Raw genomic sequence first — 21,618 nt, 5'->3', positions numbered from 1 at the left:
ATTTACAGAAGAGAACCACATGTATTGTACTTTGAGCTGACTTTGTATCACAAGGACAGACCCCTAGTGTTGTACTCCAATCATTCATGGTCGTAAAAGTTACCAGATGGCGGAACGTGTCTAGCCTTAGCCTAGTGAGAACGAAACGATGTTGAGATTTTACCACGTTTATCAAGTAAGGCTGTATGCCGTCCGTGGTCAGCATCAGTTGATTATACATGACACTACGGGGGTTATTCTAACTTTGGAGGAGGTGTTAATCCGTCCCAAAAGTGACGGATTTACCACCAGCCGTATTACGAGTCCATTATATCCTATGGAACTCGTAATACGGCTGGTGGTATATCCGTCACTTTACCGTCACTTTTGGGACGGATTAACACTCCTCCAAAGTTAGAATAACCCCCTATGTTTTTTTGCCTCTGCTATCCACCTCTGATCTTCTAAGTACTTCAGGAACAGGGACCTCAATTCTTTCCTAGTTAATCTCTCCAATAATTCTGGGTTTGTGTAGTATTCTTTGTGGCCCATATTTTCAAAAAAAGTCATAATATACCTCAACCAAGGGACTCTTAGAGAAAAAACTGATGCCATACAATCGCGTAGTACTGCCCTATTTAGGCCAGTGTGTTCTGAAGTCCAAATTTTCTGCCATAGCAATATTGGCTGTATCTTTATTAAGTCAGCTAAGAATGGGGTCTCTAGTTCTGCATGACAAATGTATGATGAAGTGCATTTTGGTACCATTAACAAGTGTCTCAAAAAATAATTTTCCACCGTTTGGATCGGGTTACACACCCGCTCCGTATGTGGCAGATGGAATGCATTTAGCTCTTTAGACCTTTAGCATGTTCTGCGGAGTGATCACCCCAAACCTCTCCGAAAAAATCTTCAGGGCTGTCGTCTTCATGATCTGTAGCTTCTTAGATTTTAAACACTGTACCCAAGAGCCTTGCTTGTCAAACATTATGCCCAAATAAGAAAATGTTGAAGTTGTATCAATCTTTCCATCTTGCGTAATGATATCATAGATCTTAATTGATTTTTTGCCGCAGTTCATTATAAAGGTTTTCGAACAGTTGACAGTAAGGCCCAAGTCTGTCATGTATGTAATACAAGTTGTTAAAAGTCTTTGGAGAGCTAGCGGAGTCCAGGCCATAAGTACAGCATCATCTGCATAGAGTAGGGCCGGAATCGGGCGATGGCCTATTTGAGGGAGATCTTTACATTTGCTTGTTAATTCTAGTTCCAACTTGTTTATATATATTGAGAACAAGAATGGGGCTAATTCACAGCCTTGACGTACTCCCCTGTATATACCAAAAGGTCTAGTACATTCCCCTCTCATCCCATATCTCACCCTCGCTCTACTCCCTAAATACAGTTCCCGTATGAACTGGATTATTGTCACTTCTACCCCTATGATACTTAGAATTTCCCATAGTTTCTCATGAACTAGACAATCAAATGCTGAAGATAAATCTATAAAGGCCAGATACAAGTTACCCTCTCTAATCTTTGTATTTTTCCCAATTATAATACTTAAATTCAGTCCTTGTTCCACTGTGCCTATTCCTGTGCGGAAACCGTACTGTAGTTCGGATAATTTATTGTTTTCCTCAGCCCAGCCCTGTAATCTATTCAAAATAACTCTCCCAGCTATTTTAGCTAATGTGTCAAGTAGTGAGATAGTCTATAACAGGCTGGTTTAAGACGGTCACCTTTTTTGTATATGGGGATGATAATGGAATCTAGCCAAGATGGCAGAGGTCCTTGCATACTGCAAGCCCTCAGTACCTGCGTCAATAAGGGGCCCCATATTTGTAGGTTTGCCTTATATAAGTCTACCAGAACACCGTTGGGACCCGGTGCTTTTCCCGCTTTACTTGAGTTTATAGCTTCTACTACTTCCTCCAAACTGAACTGAGGTGTTATAATCATACGTGGAGTTTTTTTGGGTGGTATAACTCATTGGAGGATCAAGTAACTCTGTGTCAGAAGCCGGGCTATATATCTTGGAGAAGTAACCAATCCAGTCCTCTTCTGTTATTGCAATTTCCATTCTAGGATCATGTCTAGCCCCTGACATAGGAGTATTTATTATTTTCCAAAAGAGAATATTGTCTTTTATAAGGCTAGCTTTGTGTAAGGATTCCCAAGTATTTTCTTTCAGGGTAGTTTTCCTTTTTTTAACGGCCGCCTTATATTCCTGCCTCCGTACACGTATCTCAGTTATACTTCTTATTGGGGCACTTAGAGCCTTTTTTAATCTCTTATGTGCTTTTCTGCAATCAAGGTCAAACCAGCCCGTTTTTCCCCTCTATCCCATCTTTCCCGTTTTGTTAGTGAGAGCTTTTTTCACACCTTGCGCTATCGAAGAAAAGGCACTTAGGCATTTTACTGAGGCTATGTCATCACTGAGGCAATCTGCAAAAGCTTGCTTATGTTCACAAATTAGCTGCTTCAGAAGGTCCTTTGGCTCTATTTGGGACCATCGTAATGAGTACCCATTACGCGAGGCTAATTCAATATCTTTTACCAAGACAGTTTTATCCTGCTGTGTGAAGGTGGGAGATGTTAGTGAGATCTTTAAACTCTGCGGGAAATGGTCACTTATTGCGATATCATGAAGTAAATATTTGGAGAGGTAGTGTGCGAAGTGAGTAGACATTGAAACATAATCAATTACTGTATCAGCACCCCTTCCATTAAAGGTTGGGTTAAACTGTGGAACATCAAAATAAATTTAATTTACAAAGGACAAATTACATTTATGCACCAATATATTCATCGCATCACCTTGAATGTTATGTGTAAAATGAGGCCCCGATATCTTCCTCATTCAGACCACAGACCTTCTCGGACGTTTCCTTGCAAAGATGGACATTAAAATCGCCACCCCAGAGAATGAGACTTTCTCGCCTTGATTTTGTACAGATTCTCTCTAGTTCCTCACCTAACTGTGTTAAAATAATGGGGACCTCACTCACTGGTGCATTGTTCTAATGTACCTTCGAAATTTGCCTGTTTAAATTTGTTAGGGAAAGCTTGTTTGATATATATGTACATAAGCCCCCTTTTGGCCTACCATGTCCTGTAGATACTGCCGGAGTATGGTATGTTTTATATCCATTTATATGGATAGGATTTAGGAGCCACGTTTCCTGAAGGCATATAAAGGGAAAGTCTACAATAAAATTCATCCAGTCCGCATTACTAAGCTTATTACTTATGCCTGCCACATTCCAATAAAGTAAAGCTATTTCCAATTTCTGTTGGTTCTGTCCCTGTGCATTATTTCAAATCAGGGGGGGGTGTACCACTATGAGTTATGAGAGCTGATGTCCTGGGCATATCTCACTGCCTTGTCTGCCCCCCTACTATATTCATTTCCAATGCCATCTCATTAGATGTCTCTTTCTTCGCCCTACTAAGTCAATCTAAATCTTCTAGCGTTGAGAGGGCTTGGAATCTATTACAAGAAAGAATAGAGTCAGGGCTAGGTAAAGCTGTTGTGTAGGGTGGTTGAACAATATTAGGATTTTGCCCCGAGAAACTTTGATAAAAATATCCCAACAGTAGTAATGAGATGCCCTGGTGAGTAACATGCCTTACCCCGACTTCATGAATAACTCTCTCCACTAGATCTGGGGATTTAAATAAAAGAACCATGCAGTCTCCCTCCAATGCTTTCCGGCTGCTTCCTAACCATTTGAGTCTCCTTACCATTTTTATATCATCAAAAAGGGGCCCTACCATCCTGGGATCCAAGCGTGATCCTATCCAATTGAGGGACTTGTTCCTCAGGGCTGTCTATGTTTCCCGATGCTGGTTAGCCACAAGAGGAACATTAGTCAGGACCAGTACGTATGGTGTTACCTCCGGGGGGAGATGTAAATAATCACTTGGTGTGTGCGAGGGCTCAAAGGTTCTCCTTCTTGTGTATTGTTACCCTGCGGGGTTTGGGGCAGGCCGAATTTTCCTATCTGTGGACGGGACACTGTTCAGCATCTTTACGTGTGTTTGTCTGGTAATTGGTGGTAATGTTATTGTGAATTACTCATAAGATTTAAGGTCGGGTAAGGTTCAGTTGGAGTTTTTCCTCATTTGTATTACAGGTTGTGAATTACACGTAATGTTTGAAGTTGAAAATGATACACTAGGATCTTTTCTCTGGGATGTTGGTCCTTAGGCTGTAAAGACTTCATAATTACTAGGCCTGCCTCCAGATTGCTCTCTACCACTCTTAAACGTTCTGAAAGGAGTCCAATGAGGCCCAGACCGATGATTTCAGGGCAATTATTGATTTGTGGATATTAGCAAGAAGATTTCGAGTTATGTCCACTGGTTTATTTAGAGCTTTCCTCCGGATTACTTTTTTTGGTGGCTGACTTCCAGGAATAGTTTCTATCTCTTTCTTTAAGTTTTTATTAGTGGGGTTATCTACCCTCCCTATCAAGGGTTTCCTTTGGTGCTTGGGCGATAGTGAGGAATCATCCGGGACATAAATTAGGTCCGAGGTGTTTTGAATATACCCATTTTTATCATTTTTGCTTTCCTGGTTCTCTCTTACCTCCACCCTAGTACCTCTATTATTGCAATCAACCTGATTCTCTAGGTTCCTTGACGGGGGAATAGTATAATCGCTAGAAGTCAGCAGTTTTTTTTCGACATTGGAGATTTGCTTATCTATCACCCCCATCGCTCCTGAAATATATTTTAATATGGAGGTACTATCTTTTAGGTTTGGGGGAGGATTCGGCATTGAATGCTTTTTTTATTATAAATAGATATGGGTAAGCCTATTTAAGAGGAAAAAGAAATATATCGACTATTAGAGCTATGAGATTTCCCTTTATATAGGATAGCAATCAAAAGGGTGTACAAGTTAAATTAATTAAATTAATGAATTTACCAGCCAACCAAACCCCTCGTGTAATGTTACGCAAAACCCAGCCCCCAATAGCTGCCTGGTTGGACCAACTGTATATACACAGTCTCAATCAAAACAATCACTGCAAACCACCTTATCCATAAGATTAAGTCATATATTATATAAACTACACTCTCACTTGTATATCCTGTTCCTTTATCCAAGGGGCAGTTGTCTCCTGTATTTGTTTGTTAGGGGAGTGGCCCAGCCCAGCCTCCTACGGGCTACGGGTGTGGACGGGCCTGCCCTTGGCTCAGGAAACCGGCGGCGCTTTCATGCGCTGGGCAGGTGTCTGGCCCGCACCCTGGCCTCCTCAGGGACCTGGAGTCCCTGTAGCAGCAGTAGCGGCAGGAGAGCGGCGCGGGCAACCAGTGGCGCTTTCACGTGCTGGGCAGGTGTCTGGCCCCGCCCCCTGGCCTCCTCAGTCTCCTCTGGGACCTGGAGTCCCTGTAGCAGCAGTAGCGGCAGGAGAGCGTCCCACTGTGATTGACAATTATCCAGCTGCTCCCGGATTCTCACAATGGAGGCCAGCCAATGGGAGATTGCCACCACAAGCTTCACTAACTTTCGCACAAGTGAGCAACAATGTTTGCTGGCCCAAGAAGAGCTGCACCACCTATACCACCTCAGACTGACACCAGCCTCTATTACAAGAAGCTGTGATGCTATTAATTGTGTTCGACCAATGACTTTGTGTTTCACCACTGAGCATGTTAGTTGCTCAATGTTCACCAGTAGCACATTATATGTTTTGTTCAGTTTAGCTGCCTATTGGCTTTAACATGGAGTTAGCCATTACATTCTGTATTCAGTTTGGCCGCCTATTGGCTTTGACATGGCATTAGACATTACATTATGTATTCAGTTTAGCTGCCTATTGGCTTTGATATGGCATTAGACATTACATTCTGTATTCAGTTTAGCTGCCTATTGGCTTTGACATGACATTAGCAGTTTAGCTGCCTATTGGCTTTGACATGACATTAGACATTACATTTGATATTTAGGTTAGCTGCCTATTGGCTTTGACATGACATTAGCAGTTTAGCTGCGTATTGGCTTTGACATGACATTAGACATTACATTTGATATTTAGGTTAGCTGCCTATTGGCTTTAACGTGGGGTTAGACATTGCAGTTGAGACATCGCAGATGTCTGTGTTTTTCCAAGCTATGTTTTTCCACAAGATGGACCAAGCTGTTTTCTTCACATCAGACCTTAGCTGATAAGAGCACGTAGATTTTGTGTTTACCTCACAATTCAGTCTGAGAACGAAGAGCTCAGGAGAACTGGCCACTCTCCAAGGTTACTCGGATCTCACACTGAGTTTGCTTTTAAAGATGACTCTGAGCTACAGTTTGTTAGATTCGAATCTGCTTGACTTCAGGCTGGAGCTAGACGTCAGTTGCCAGTCTCCCGTTTGGGTAGATAATCTCTTTCTCGCAGTTGACCGGAGTCATCAACTTGCAGACCCCAGAAAGATGAAGCTGAGTTAGGCCCTACCGCCTTGCCCATACGGTGATGAATTTGACTTTTATGCTTTGCTTTGCAGTTATGATATATATTTGCTGTGTACACTGCAACAGAGAAGTACTGTGATATATTTTGCTTTCATTGCTGCGACTACTTTTAAACGTGTGCTTGATATCTACTAATTTCGTCTCTCAAGAACTTGTGGGTGGGGGAGAATTAACAACAGTAAAGGTCTTCTTTGTACACAGAAGTGCATTGCAGAGAGGTTCTGTAAGCTCCGATAGGAGATATGTAGGAAAGCAGAACAGAAGCACACCCTGTCCATATTATTGAACATGGCATTCAGCAGCTGAAAAGGTGCAAACAGTGCAAAAAGTCAGCAGGACAGGAACACCAAAGACTTGTGGCCATCTTGGACCCAGACTGCTCCAACCCACCCACTAAAAATGTTTAATATGAGTACAATTAGCCTCCAAGTCAGAATATAATCCACTATATCCATTTGAAACGTCTGAGAAATTTTTTATATTTCTAATTCTAAGAGTTCCATACAACCTCTGTTGCAAAATGTGTAATTATTTTCACCGATTTCAATAAATAACAATAATATTGAACACAGTTCAGAGATGACAAAAACAAATGCTTTCCAGAAGAAGTACACAGTGACGTGTTCCATCATCATTTAACTGAGTGGACGACCTTACTGAAAAATTTAAAAACTCCTAGCTTGGCAAGAAGTTTATTAGATTCTCTAGTAAATCATACCTCTCACCAGAGAGCTACAAAACCCTATTATTGGTATGCATAGCCTTTCATTTCTATTAGCTTGTCTCCCCGACATTGCTCTAGAGTGCTAAGGTCAGAAACATGCCTATCACATGACACATTGGTTGTGTCTGTAGCAGCAGAAATGGCTTATCAGCAGGTCACATTATCTAAAAAAACATCGCACAGTGCTGGCCTTGCTATATAAAAAACAAAGTGAAAACTTCACTATAACAATTGACATTCACAAGAACAAACAGGTGGCCAAGTACAGAGGATAACGTGGCAAGTGTTGCATCAGACCAAGCCTCAAATTTGTTAAGAGATTCTTCTCATTAAGGTTCCTGACTTATCCCAACAGTTTTCTAGGTCTAGTGAGTTTTGTTGGTGATATATATGCTTAGGTCTGGGATAGCCTTAATGCACATGATTCCTGAATCACTGTACATCATTCTCTTAATATACTCTGGATCCGATTTTTTAGGCTAAGCATAGCAGAGCACAAGTGCTGCTTTTTGACCTGTTGTAATCTATGTGTGGGGTTTAACCACATCCACCACTTTCATGTGTTCCTGGGCTTGCCTTGCAAAAATCCCTTGATGTCATTGGTAAATGCTTTACGTTTGCCCTGCCTTGAGTCTGTTTTGTTATGCCTTACAGACTGACCCGGTTACAAGGATAATTGCACGACTGCCGATATACTTCAGTGTGAGTGAACTACTTTTTTCTTTTGTCTCTGCACTTCGCGTTCCATGGCGCTTAGAAATTTTATACAGCGTGAACTTGGTCGGCAGGAACTGCCGGAACCAGCCTTACCACAGTGAAAAACAGACCCGTAGCATATGATTTGTTGTTCGAATGAAAGTTTTGTCAGCATTAGCAGAGCAGGAAGTTTTTTCTTAAAGATCTGCTTAAAAGATGAATACACCTTTGAGTAACCGAGATGAAGGACAATCTTATGTTTACTTTTTAATTACATTTATCATACAATGCGGTTGTGATGCACAATTCAGTGTCCGCATATTTCACTATACTCAAGGAAAGTGCACAAAGTCGCACCAAGCCACTCTGCCCAGTGCCGACCCCTCCCCTTTAAGCCTATGCAAAGAGGAGGCAGAGACCCAGCACACTGTGCAGTGTTTTCCTTCTGGAACCCTTCCAGGTTTGCTCTGGATGTGTGCACACACCTGCTTAGAAGGGGGTGGAGGCACCTATGTCTGTCCACCGCACTCCTTCATTGTCAGTCCAAGAATTCTGAATAAATAATTAAACAGCCTGGGGATATGTGGTCCTTATGCAGCAGAATAAACTTCCCTTGTCTGTGGCTTCCAGTCATGCTCTCCAGCAGGAATATGTGACACAAGTCTTCACTGTTGTAAATCTGACAGGTCTGCAACTCCTGGTGACAGCAACGTGGTAGTGCCACACAGATGCTCCTTTAACACATTATAATCTTTCTTTCTGTCTCCTTCTGGGATAATTCCTACTACGTTTGCTCCTGTTAACAGTTTCACGTGCTCTGAAATAGTAATTGAAACAGTCACATGCCACAGTCATATCAACATAAGATGAAAGGTATGTCATTGGTTTTGCCCTATTCATAACGTTTTTACAGGGATAGCACGCCTCCTGGCTCTTTTTCTTTTCAGGATGGTCACTGCTGTTTGAGAGCACTCTTCTTTTGTGTGTAGTGGACAAAAACATTGACTCCTGTTGTTTTAACAGTCGAGTAAGCTTACATACTATATGTAGTATGTTGACTAGCGCTTCACTATAAATTTTCATCCTATAGGCAGTTTATGCAATCCGGACTCTGGTATTTTCAGGGCTACAACACAAACAAACAAAAAACGCGGGTACAGGCACTACGTTGTGGACAGAACTGAAACGCCAGTCTTAACAGCTTTCATAATCTACTTTTCTTTTGTCGTTTCCAAATACTGTGTGCAGGGCAGAACGTTCTCCACTCTTTCAATAACAGGATAAAGGGGTTGTTTCCCATTCAAAGTGGCGCTGACTTGTCATTCCCAACAAGCATAATGACAAGTGTTTATCAGTACTTATTTTCGTAAATTGATTGAAAGCTTTGGTCTGCTATCAGCTGTGGGAAAGCTGCCACCTGTTAGAGTTTAAGGACCATATTATGAGACAGGGTTGACCAATTTATGTGGCAAGAAAAGTCCAATTAGGCATTTACAATGCCAATACCTCTAACTCTTGCAAATGTGAGACCTATTGCATTGCAAATGCTTGTTATCTCTAGGTACCAATGAGTGCTGGTATGCCAACACAGGTGGATGCCCTGGCTCACTGCATATATTGTTAATACACATATTCTTAATATATCTAATTCAGTGCATAAGTGCTGCATGTTCCCCCTGCTTGACAGCCATCAGAACAGCACACCTAAAAATTAAGAGGATGGAGGAACACCCACAAAATTGGGCTAAAACTCATCATGTCTCCAATGAGGTGTAGATACACTTCCTGGAAGATAAAACATGAAGGTACCGCATGAAACACCTAATACCAGCCACAAAAAAAAACATTTTCTTCTGTTTTAAATTATGTAGCTTTGACCCCCAGTGCCACTTTCAGAAAATTATAAAACATTTCCTTGTAAATCCTTATCAACGGGTTCAAAGGTTTGACTCCAAACTCAGACTCAAAAGAACAAATTTCTGTTTTTACACACGTCAATGCAGGTACCTGTAAGCTATGAGGTGGAGACATTTCCTATGTGTATAAAGACTAACCTAAATATGTGAATGATTTGATTTTCAAAATGATATATTTTTTAAACATTACGCTTGTTTGTTGCTCCTTGGGTCTACTTACGTAATATGACATTTGCTTATCCCTTCAGTCTCTGGAGACCATTTGCTGGACTAGTAATCAATACAGCTTAACCTGCATTAAGCAGGAGGGGAGGCTATAATGCTGGGGACACCTTTCAAGAAACCACGGGGCACCAGACAGGTATTCATGGCATACTTATTGTTTATTAGGGAAAGCCAGTCCAAACCTAAGACTTCTTGCTGGGCTTGTTAGTGCCCCTCTTCCTGTCTGTCCTAGACCCCAGCCCTTGGGTCAACCTCATCTACATACTTGCCCCTGAAGCATTTCCTGTTTCCAGCTGTAGTGTTCAGTTGCTAATTGATCTGCTGACCAGTTTTATAGCTTATCCATGCTGTGTCCTTCTATTATCAGCCTTTACAGCTGTGAACCTTGTTCCAGTTCTGGGTGAATACTGAGTACCATTCCTCAATTTTATGTGCAGTCATTGATGTAAATGGAAACAAAATAAAGACAACACACAGCCTGGCCTTACTCCTCCGAGTGACTGGATGTCCTCCATGCATTCACCAATGACACCGTATCTCACTGGAACAAATAGCACAGCATGTACCTGCTGAAGAAAGTCAAACAAAACCACCTCTACTCTCTTACTTCTCATGAGACCCAAAGTTTCTTTAACATAATCAAAGGTTTTTGTAAGGTACAAAAAAAATTAATTGCATATTACCTCGCAGTTCACAGTTTATTTACATCCAATACATACAAACAGAAACACCTTTCAACAGTATCTAAACGCTACCTTATATCATACTTCACACCGCAGAACATGCCTTTCTTACTGGACCGTGCCTACCATTAATACAAGAAGATTCTCTTCAGGATTTTTACTCATAAATCTATCGGGGAGAACATTACGTACCCCTGCTTCCAATTTTAAAGCAAGTGCAGGATTAGCTGGAGTTTTCAGGCCTCGAAAAATCATTAAAATGTTGCCAGACCGACATGACTAGTAACTTCAATAATCTACTCACATTATTAACTGTAATATGATTGACACATAAACTAGTCCCAACTTACGTGATCTTAGGCAAATATTTTATTTCACGCTCGCCTTTTTCTTCATTGTTGCGTAAGAGAGCACCACCAAATTAGTTCAGTATGTCTGCTGTACAAAAAACTTCTTTTGTTTGACTTCCTAGACTAAACTTTTCCTCCATATATAAAATAATCCAGCCCATGTATAGGGTACACATGACTCCTGACTAGCCCCTCAGTTCACTAATAGCACTGTCATCTGGCCAGGGCCACGAATACTTGTCAGTTCATGTTTAAAAACCCTCACTTTTTATAAATAAATTACAAAAGCATGATGTGGTAGCACACTGTCATTTACAGACAGCATATTTTCTATTGAAAACTCTACAATCTTTCCTACTGACATGCAGTTTGTAACCTTTATAGTTTTATCAGTAAAACAATAATGTGTTGAAATCTTACCATGGAGATTGGCGTTTACTTTTCTTTCTCTGACTGCAAAGGTAGAGGATTTTGTAAAATGAACTGTCTGATAATCATACTATGATACAGGGAGTCTAAAATGAAAGGCAGAAGGATGTCAATTTTTCTGTCACGTATTTAAAAAGCGAATTTTCAGCAAATATTTATCATTTGCACATCAGTAAAGTGTTCAGATTGATTTTCATTCTCTTAAAATCTTTGTTCACAACATACTTCAGAATTTTTTTAAGTGTGCTTTTCAAACTGTTCATATATTTTGGAATATGTGTACAGTTTATTTCCGAGCTTTTTAAATACGTGACAGAAAAATTGACATCCTTCTGCCTTTCATTTTAGACTCCCTGTATCATAGTATGATTATCAGACAGTTCATTTTACAAAATCCTCTACCTTTGCAGTCAGAGAAAGAAAAGTAAACACCAATATCCATGGTAAGATAGCCAAATAAGCAGCAGTTTGTAAGAAAACATAATCAGACATTTGGCCTTTGTCTTCGAATGCACCACAAAGCAGTAGTGTAACAAAGCTTGAGGGGGCCCAGCTGCAAAAGAACAGAGGTGGCCCCCTCCCGGGCCCACAACCTACAACTTCTGCTGAGCGTACCCCCACCTTGAACTCACCCCTACTCCCACCCGCACACAGCAGGGGCTGTGGGAGCTTATGTTACCCCACTGCCACAAATGCAACAACATAAAAACAAGATTTAAAAGCATTTTATTTGCTCATTCACTTTCTAGCTGAACAGAACACCTGTTCTTTGCCAGCTCGAGCTCTCGCCACAAGGGACCAGTATGCCCCGAAAATAGCGAGTGGAAGAGTAGATTTACCCCTTTACCCATTTCAGCAGTGAAATCTTTTGCCAACAAAATCATCCAGTCACAGTTTCCACAAAATGGTGCAAACTTCTTTTACCAAATGTTATCAAACCAGAATACATTTATGATGTGCTTGGTAAAGTGCTTTGCTTCTGATATGGAAAAGGTTGGGATTCTTTCAATTCAAGTATTTATTGTCGATTAATAAAAACAATTACGGAGGGGGCGTGGCCAAGGCGTCAAGATGGCGGACGCACTTTTGTAGTGCTCCAGACCCCTCCGTCATCCGCCTTCGAATCCACCTAGAATCTGCCTTCATCGGCGACATCCTCCTGCTTAGGGGATCTCGCCACTCTCCCATCGACATGTTGGCAATACCGACCGGTGCCTTGATCCGGTGGTGAGACGCAGCAAGGCCTGGGCGATTTGTGGCCCTGGTGCTGGCCGATGGGCACAACCAGTGGCACCAAAAGGGTCAAAGACCCGGAGGAACGGCTCGGGATCCCTCGAGGTGGGTCCAGAGGTGGGGGGGGGGGGGGGGGGGGGGTTGCGCTCCTTCTACCTCCCTCCCACCGACAGATGGGAAAACCCAGCCGGTGCTAGAAGAGGACGAGGGCCCGAGACGCCCCTCACCCAAGATGGCGGCTGGAGCGGGAGACCGATGGGAAGAAACCTGATGAGTAAGCCGGCCCTGGATGCGGCGGCTGGCTGGCACTATTAGGGCCACCGGGAGCGGCGCATGGTCATGAGGAGGTGACTCACCGACGGAGGCGGCAGCAGCCGAGAGGTACCGGGGCCAGGGCTCGGGGGGAGCTGGCGACGCCACAGAGGAGACGGCACGGATACACGCAGGATGAGGGCCCTCTCTCCTGCAGCTGGCCTTCCTTCTCTCTCTCTCCTCTCTCCTGCCGCCCTCCCCCCTTGAGACAGTGACGGAGGGGGAATCCAGAAGCCGGCCGTGATGGGGTGATACTTCGAGAGGCGCCGCCCTGCTGGAGGCCCCCCCCCCTTCTTCTTCTCCCCCTTGCTGTTCCTCGCTTCCCCGATCAGAGCTGCGGCTGGGGGGCGCAGTGAGGCCCCGGGAGATTGTGCTGCGCCAAGATGGACGTGACGCAGCTATCTCCCGGAGCACGTTGGAGGCAGAGGAGGTCGGTGGTCATCTGGGACCGCATTGGGCCGTAGCTTGACATTGACGGACTTTGCCCCCTGAGCCCTGGCGGCGACCCACTGGAGATAGGTGGAGGGAGTGTGGACCTGACCCGTGCCTCTGCTGGGACGTTGGATGCCCCGGAGTCCTGCGCCACGCCCGGAGAGGCCCTCCGGATAGACTTCGACCTGGGTGTCGACAGGGAGCCACCGCAGAAATATAGGCAAAGACAAGACAACACGGCAGTCGACATCGCAAACGCGAATAGAACAATTTACCACGAGCGCAAGCGGCCCCAAACAGAGGCCCACACCCAGGGCGAAAGGGAGGATCAACCGGTGGCGTCTGGAGATCTGGAGAAGATTCTTCGGGCCATTCACAAATTCCAGGCCGCGGTGAAGGCCAAGATAGGAGAAGTCAGAGAGGAACTGTCCTTGGTCCGACAGGACCTTCGCAATGCCACGGCTCGCATCACTGAGGCAGAGACCAGGATATCCGCGGTGGAGGACGAATTGAACGCTCTTAAGACACAGGTATCCACACTCACGTCCCGTACATCAGAGCTCTACCGGAGGGCCAATGCGCTGGGAACAGGTCAAGGTGCAACAACCTCAGGGTGGTTGGCCTGCCGGAGGCCACGGCTGCGCGTCCCTCGCCACGTTCTTGGAAGAGTGGTTTCACTTCTGGATGCCAGTGGAGCGTCTCACCCCATGGTTCGCCATCGAACGTGCTCACAGAGGTCTACAGATGGAGCCCCCGCCGGGATCTCCACCTAGGCCGGTGATACTTCGCCTTTTTAATTTCAAAGGCAGGGATGTGATCCTACAAGAGGCCCGCTCTAAAGGGGACCTTTTTTGCAATGGGGCTGAAGTCCTCCTCTTTCCCGACTACACAAGAGACGCGCAACAACAACGAAGTTCATTTCTTGAAGTCAAACAAAAACTGAGAACAATGGATATTCAATACCGCCTGTTGTTCCCCGCGAAGCTACAAGTGGTTCATGGGGAAAAAAAAAAAATATTCGAGCAACCAACCGTGGCATGGACGTGGCTGACGAAGGAGCTGCCGGTCAGACCGATCGGAAAGCGCCCTGGTCTGACACAGAACGGGGACCGAACTAACACCCAACCGAAACGATTAACTGCTAGGCGACACCGCACGCGGTCGAGGAAACGCATGGAACGCCGCTTCTCTCGCTCGATCTCCCCACTATTAGCCACATCTGATCATTCGAAAGATCACCAGCTGCCACCGAGACCTAGAGAAGCCGAGAAAGACATAGGGCCACGAAGCCCACCACGGACAAGTTCCGACTCATCTGGGAACACCGATTTATCTTACAATCCGACACTATAACTTGATGACCAGAGAGACGTCTCTGGGGAGAAGATGCTTGTCATGATGAAGTGCTAACGTTATAACTAACTGATCATTACTAACTGCTTTATTTTAGTGATCCGTCGCTATGGAGGGGTCCACCACTGCTCATTCAGTTGTTGTTACTATCCCGCCAGGTTAAGGGGCGTGATGTTTATGGGTAAGGGTGACAGATGCTTCTGGGGGGAAGTATGGGGTGGGGTGGGAGTTGGGGGGCAGGAAGTTTAAGTCCTATAGTAGGGGGTTCACTATTGTTCAATGTCAAGTCGACATGCCTGTTGGTTTTGGTTCATGCACGAGACAGACGACAGACAGACTTAAACAATACAATAAAGCTCTTATTTCAACACATAAGAAGCAGAAAGGGAGGAACCTCAAACCCAGAACAACCACACCCAAGAGGTAGGGCCGCAACAATTTCTTACATAGTGTAGGAAGTTGGCTCTGTATGTGCTATTTCAAAGTAAGGAATAGCATGCACAGAGTCCAAGGGTTCCCCTTAGAGGTAAAATAGTGGTAAAAATAGATAATACTAATGCTCTATTTTGTGGTAGTGTGGTCGAGCAGTAGGCTTATCCAAGGAGTAGTGTTAAGCATTTGTTGTACATACACATAGACAATAAATGAGGTACACACACTCAGAGACAAATCCAGCCAATAGGTTTTTATATAGAAAAATATCTTTTCTTAGTTTATTTTAAGAACCACAGGTTCAAATTCTACATGTAATAGCTCATTCGAAAGGTATTGCAGGTAAGTACTTTAGGAACTTCAAATCATCAAAATTGCATGTATACTTTTCAAGTTATTGACAAATAGCTGTTTCAAAAGTGGACACAGTGTGCAATTTTCACAGTTCCTGGGGGAGGTAAGTTTTTGTTAGTTTTACCAGGTAAGTAGGACACTTACAGGGTTCAGTTCTTGGTCCAAGGTAGCCCACCGTTGGGGGTTCAGAGCAACCCCAAAGTCACCACACCAGCAGCTCAGGGCCGGTCAGGTGCAGAGTTCAAAGTGGTGCCCAAAACACATAGGCTAGAATGGAGAGAAGGGGGTGCCCCGGTTCCGGTCTGCTTGCAGGTAAGTACCCGCGTCTTCGGAGGGCAGACCAGAGGGGTTTTGTAGGGCACCGGGGGGGACACAAGTCCACACAGAAATTTCACCCTCAGCAGCGCGGGGGCGGCCGGGTGCAGTGTAGAAACAAGCGTCGGGTTTTCAATGTTAGTCTATGAGAGATCTCGGGATCTCTTCAGCGCTGCAGGCAGGCAAGGGGGGGATTCCTCGGGGAAACCTCCACTTGGGCAAGGGAGAGGGACTCCTGGGGGTCACTTCTCCAGTGAAAGTCCGGTCCTTCAGGTCCTGGGGGCTGCGGGTGCAGGGTCTCTCCCAGGCGTCGGGACTTTAGGTTCAAAGAGTCGCGGTCAGGGGAAGCCTCGGGATTCCCTCTGCAGGCGGCGCTGTGGGGGCTCAGGGGGGACAGGTTTTGGTACTCACAGTATCAGAGTAGTCCTGGGGTCCCTCCTGAGGTGTCGGATCTCCACCAGCCGAGTCGGGGTCGCCGGGTGCAGTGTTGCAAGTCTCACGCTTCTTGCGGGGAGCTTGCAGGGTTCTTTAAAGCTGCTGGAAACAAAGTTGCAGCTTTTCTTGGAGCAGGTCCGCTGTCCTCGGGAGTTTCTTGTCTTTTCGAAGCAGGGGCAGTCCTCAGAGGATGTCGAGGTCGCTGGTCCCTTTGGAAGGCGTCGCTGGAGCAGGATCTTTGGAAGGCAGGAGACAGGCCGGTGAGTTTCTGGAGCCAAGGCAGTTGTCGTCTTCTGGTCTTCCTCTGCAGGGGTTTTCAGCTAGGCAGTCCTTCTTCTTGTAGTTGCAGGAATCTAATTTTCTAGGGTTCAGGGTAGCCCTTAAATACTAAATTTAAGGGCGTGTTTAGGTCTGGGGGGTTAGTAGCCAATGGCCACTAGCCCTGAGGGTGGGTACACCCTCTTTGTGCCTCCTCCCAAGGGGAGGGGGTCACAATCCTAACCCTATTGGGGGAATCCTCCATCTGCAAGATGGAGGATTTCTAAAAGTCAGAGTCACCTCAGCTCAGGACACCTTAGGGGCTGTCCTGACTGGCCAGTGACTCCTCCTTGTTGCTTGCTTTGTTCCCTCCAGCCTTGCCGCCAAAAGTGGGGTCCGTGGCCGGAGGGGGCGGGCAACTCCACTAAGCTGGAGTGCCCTGCTGGGCTGTGACAAAGGGGTGAGCCTTTGAGGCTCACCGCCAGGTGTCACAGCTCCTGCCTGGGGGAGGTGTTAGCATCTCCACCCAGTGCAGGCTTTGTTACTGGCCTCAGAGTGACAAAGGCACTCTCCCCATGGGGCCAGCAACATGTCTCTGGTGTGGCAGGCTGCTGGAACTAGTCAGCCTACACAGACAGTTGGTTAAGTTTCAGGGGGCACCTCTAAGGTGCCCTCTGTGGTGTATTTTACAATAAAATGTACACTGGCATCAGTGTGCATTTATTGTGCTGAGAAGTTTGATACCAAACTTCCCAGTTTTCAGTGTAGCCATTATGGTGCTGTGGAGTTCGTGTAAAACAGACTCCCAGACCATATACTCTTATGGCTACCCTGCACTTACAATGTCTAAGGTTTTGCTTAGACACTGTAGGGGCACAGTGCTCATGCACTGGTACCCTCACCTATGGTATAGTGCACCCTGCCTTAGGGCTGTAAGGCCTGCTAGAGGGGTGTCTTACCTATACTGCATAGGCAGTGAGAGGCTGGCATGGCACCCTGAGGGGAGTGCCATGTCGACTTACTCATTTTGTTCTCACCAGCACACACAGGCTGGTAAGCAGTGTGTCTGTGCTGAGTGAGGGGTCTCTAGGGTGGCATAATACATGCTACAGCCCTTAGAGACCTTCCCTGGCATCAGGGCCCTTGGTACCAGAGGTACCAGTTACAAGGGACTTATCTGGATGCCAGGGTGTGCCAATTGTGGAAACAATGGTACATTTTAGGTGAAAGAACACTGGTGCTGGGGCCTGGTTAGCAGGGTCCCAGCACACTTCTCAGTCAAGTCAGCATCAGTATCAGGCAAAAAGTGGGGGGTAACTGCAACAGGGAGCCATTTCTTTACACAAGCCCCCCCCAGCCCACAGGCCAGGAGACTCAGCCAACGCTGGAAGAGTCTTCCTAGTCTGTCAGGCGAGGAAGAGTAGAGGAAATGGCTGGTTTGTTGCAGGGCCTACTCTGCCTTACATCCTCCTGTTCAGGTCATTCCCTCTGGGGAACTGACCCACTTCCACAGTGATAGGACCTAGTCTGAACTGCCTCTTGTCTGTGCTTTTTATGTCTTCACCCATTCTCTCTATTTTGAGGTCAGAGGTATCCACCTCTGCTAATCTTATCTTAGCCAGGGTCACCCCTAGCTTACCCAAAGAGGTTACCCAGAGCTGGAGTAACCCCACCATGACCAACAGGGTCAGGGGGCCTAACTTGTTATTTGGCATGGGGTCAGACCACCAGGCCAAGGATAGTGCAGCCATAAAGGCTAACACCCAGCAGAGGCCACTGACAGCTGTCAGTGCCCAGAACCACACCTTTAGCTCTTCACCTAGAAGGGAAGGGGCTAAGTTACAGGCTTTTTTTGGGTTCAGGGTGCCTGTCTGCTGTATTAGAGTGGGGGGTCACCACATCTTGTAGTAAACACCCTTCTTCCACTCTTTCTTCTGTTAGCTGAGGAGCCACCCACTCAGGCTTAACAGTTGCCTGACTAGCCAGGACTTCTTGTGGGTCAGGTTGGACTTTATCAGAGCCATTTTTGGAGTTCTCCCCTACTGGAGCAGAATCTCCTTGGCTTGCTGGAACCTTGGCTAAAGGTTGTCCACCTTTCCTACTCTGTTTCCTTTTCTTTTTCTTCTGGGGCCTACTTGCATTTACTGCAGAGGCAGGACTTCCAGAATCCTTGGGAGAGGACTGGCACTGGACCAGTTCCTCTCTTGGGCTCTGACTAACCTCTGGGTAGTCATTTCCAAGGAGACAATCAAGGGGGAGGTCTGTACTGACTACTACCCTTCTCCAGCTAAGAGTGCCACCCACTTCTATGGGTACTAAAGCCACAGGCCTCTTAGTGACCCTGTCTAGGCTAACTCTTACCCTGGCAGTCTCACCTGGGATGTACTGGTTTGAGAGCACCAGCCTGTCATGCACAATAGTGTGACTGGCACAAGTGTCTCTCAGGGCAGTGGTTGGGATTCCATTCACCAGTAGGTGGTGGAAGTGTCTACTTCCCTCTGGAATCTCCAACTCACCTGTTGGGCCCTGTTTCCAGTTGAAGGCTATGAAGACCTCCTCATCTGAGGAGTCATCTCCCATGGCTACACTGGTTACCCCTGGAATTTTGTTCTGGGGTTTGTTTTTGGGACAAGAAGTGTCCTTGGTGTGGTGCCCAGACTGTTTACAGTTGTGGCACCATGCCTTAGTGGCATCCCAGTTCTTACCCTGGTACCCACCTTTGTTTTGGGTTGTGTCTTGGGGCCCACCCACCTGTTCTGGTTTTTGGGGGCCTACAGAGGACTCTTTTTCTTTGTTTCTAGTGTCACCCACTTTCTCCTGGGGAGTTTTGGTTACCCTAGTCTTGACCCAGTGGTCTGCCTTCTTTCCCAATTCTTGGGGAGAAATTGGACCTAGGTCTACCAGATACTGATGCAACTTTTCATTGAAGCAGTTACTTAAAATGTGTTCTTTCATAAACAAATTATAAAGCCCAACATAGTTACACACTTCATTTCCAGTTAACCAACCATCCAGTGTTTTGACTGAGTAGTCTACAAAATCAACCCAGGTCTGGCTCGAGGATTTTTGAGCCCCCCTGAATCTAATTCTATACTCCTCAGTGGAGAATCCAAAGCCCTCAATCAGGGTACCCTTCATGAGGTCATAGGATTCTGCATCTTTTCCAGAGAGTGTGAGGAGTCTATCCCTACACTTTCCAGTGAACATTTCCCAAAGGAGAGCACCCCAGTGAGATCTGTTCACTTTTCTGGTTACACAAGCCCTCTCAAAAGCTGTGAACCATTTGGTGATGTCATCACCATCTTCATATTTTGTTACAATCCCTTTGGGGATTTTTAGGATGTCAGGAGAATCTCTGACCCTATTTAAGTTGCTGCCACCATTGATGGGACCTAGGCCCATCTCTTTTCTTTCCCTTTCTATGGCTAGGAGCTGCTTTTCCAAAGCCAATCTTTTGGCCATCCTGGCTAACTGGATGTCCTCTTCACTGGGGCTATCCTCAGTGATTTCAGAGGTGTTGGTCTCTCCTGTGAGGGAACCAGCATCTCTGACTATTATTTTTGGAGTCAGGGTTTGAGGGACCCTGTTCTCCCTAGATAGGACTGGTAGGGGGGAATTGTCCTCCAAGTCACTATCCTCTTCCTCTGAGTTGCCACCCTCAGAGGGGTTGGCCTTTTCAAACTCTGCCAAAAGCTCCTGGAGCTGTATTTTGGTAGGTTTGGGGCCCATTGTTATTTTCTTTATTTTACAGAGTGACCTTAGCTCCCTCATCTTAAGATGGAGGTAAGGTGTGGTGTCGAGTTCCACCACATTCACATCTGTGCTAGACATTATGCTTCTAAAAGTTGGAATACTTTTTAAGAAACTAAAAACTGGTTCTAGAATCTAATTCAAACTTTTACAAACTTTTAAACTCTAAAAGAAATGCTAAACAGGATCTAACACAAGGCCCTAGCAGGTCTTTTAAGAATTTAGAAAACTTTTCAAATTGCAAAAATCAATTTCTAATGACAATTTTGGAATTTGTCGTGTGATCAGGTATTGGCTGAGTAGTCCAGCAAATGCAAAGTCTTGTACCCCACCGCTGATCCACCAATGTAGGAAGTTGGCTCTGTATGTGCTATTTCAAAGTAAGGAATAGCATGCACAGAGTCCAAGGGTTCCCCTTAGAGGTAAAATAGTGGTAAAAATAGATAATACTAATGCTCTATTTTGTGGTAGTGTGGTCGAGCAGTAGGCTTATCCAAGGAGTAGTGTTAAGCATTTGTTGTACATACACATAGACAATAAATGAGGTACACACACTCAGAGACAAATCCAGCCAATAGGTTTTTATATAGAAAAATATCTTTTCTTAGTTTATTTTAAGAACCACAGGTTCAAATTCTACATGTAATAGCTCATTCGAAAGGTATTGCAGGTAAGTACTTTAGGAACTTCAAATCATCAAAATTGCATGTATACTTTTCAAGTTATTGACAAATAGCTGTTTCAAAAGTGGACACTTAGTGCAATTTTCACAGTTCCTGGGGGAGGTAAGTTTTTGTTAGTTTTACCAGGTAAGTAGGACACTTACAGGGTTCAGTTCTTGGTCCAAGGTAGCCCACCGTTGGGGGTTCAGAGCAACCCCAAAGTCACCACACCAGCAGCTCAGGGCCGGTCAGGTGCAGAGTTCAAAGTGGTGCCCAAAACACATAGGCTAGAATGGAGAGAAGGGGGTGCCCCGGTTCCGGTCTGCTTGCAGGTAAGTACCCGCGTCTTCGGAGGGCAGACCAGAGGGGTTTTGTAGGGCACCGGGGGGGACACAAGTCCACACAGAAATTTCACCCTCAGCAGCGCGGGGGCGGCCGGGTGCAGTGTAGAAACAAGCGTCGGGTTTTCAATGTTAGTCTATGAGAGATCTCGGGATCTCTTCAGCGCTGCAGGCAGGCAAGGGGGGGATTCCTCGGGGAAACCTCCACTTGGGCAAGGGAGAGGGACTCCTGGGGGTCACTTCTCCAGTGAAAGTCCGGTCCTT

At 45.5% G+C, this 21,618-nt stretch overlaps 1 protein-coding gene across 4 annotated transcripts in view; it reads right to left on the bottom strand.

The window, feature by feature from the left end:
• Positions 1-21,618, bottom strand: part of RO60 (Ro60, Y RNA binding protein) — a 556,402-nt gene that overhangs the window by 517,233 nt on the left and 17,551 nt on the right. For 2 of the 4 annotated variants that reach the window (XM_069231623.1, XM_069231626.1), the window contains exon 2: positions 11,469-11,563. The exons of the other annotated variants lie outside the window; for them this stretch is intronic. In XM_069231623.1, the coding sequence (XP_069087724.1) occupies positions 11,469-11,471 (3 nt within the window). In that variant the 5' untranslated portion in view covers positions 11,472-11,563. The remainder of the gene's footprint in view (positions 1-11,468; positions 11,564-21,618) is intronic. 4 annotated transcript variants of the gene reach the window in all.

This window comes from Pleurodeles waltl, chromosome 4_2 (assembly GCF_031143425.1).
Source record: "Pleurodeles waltl isolate 20211129_DDA chromosome 4_2, aPleWal1.hap1.20221129, whole genome shotgun sequence".
NCBI lineage: Eukaryota > Metazoa > Chordata > Amphibia > Caudata > Salamandridae > Pleurodeles > Pleurodeles waltl.
This window is presented reverse-complemented; position numbering and strand designations above follow the sequence as displayed.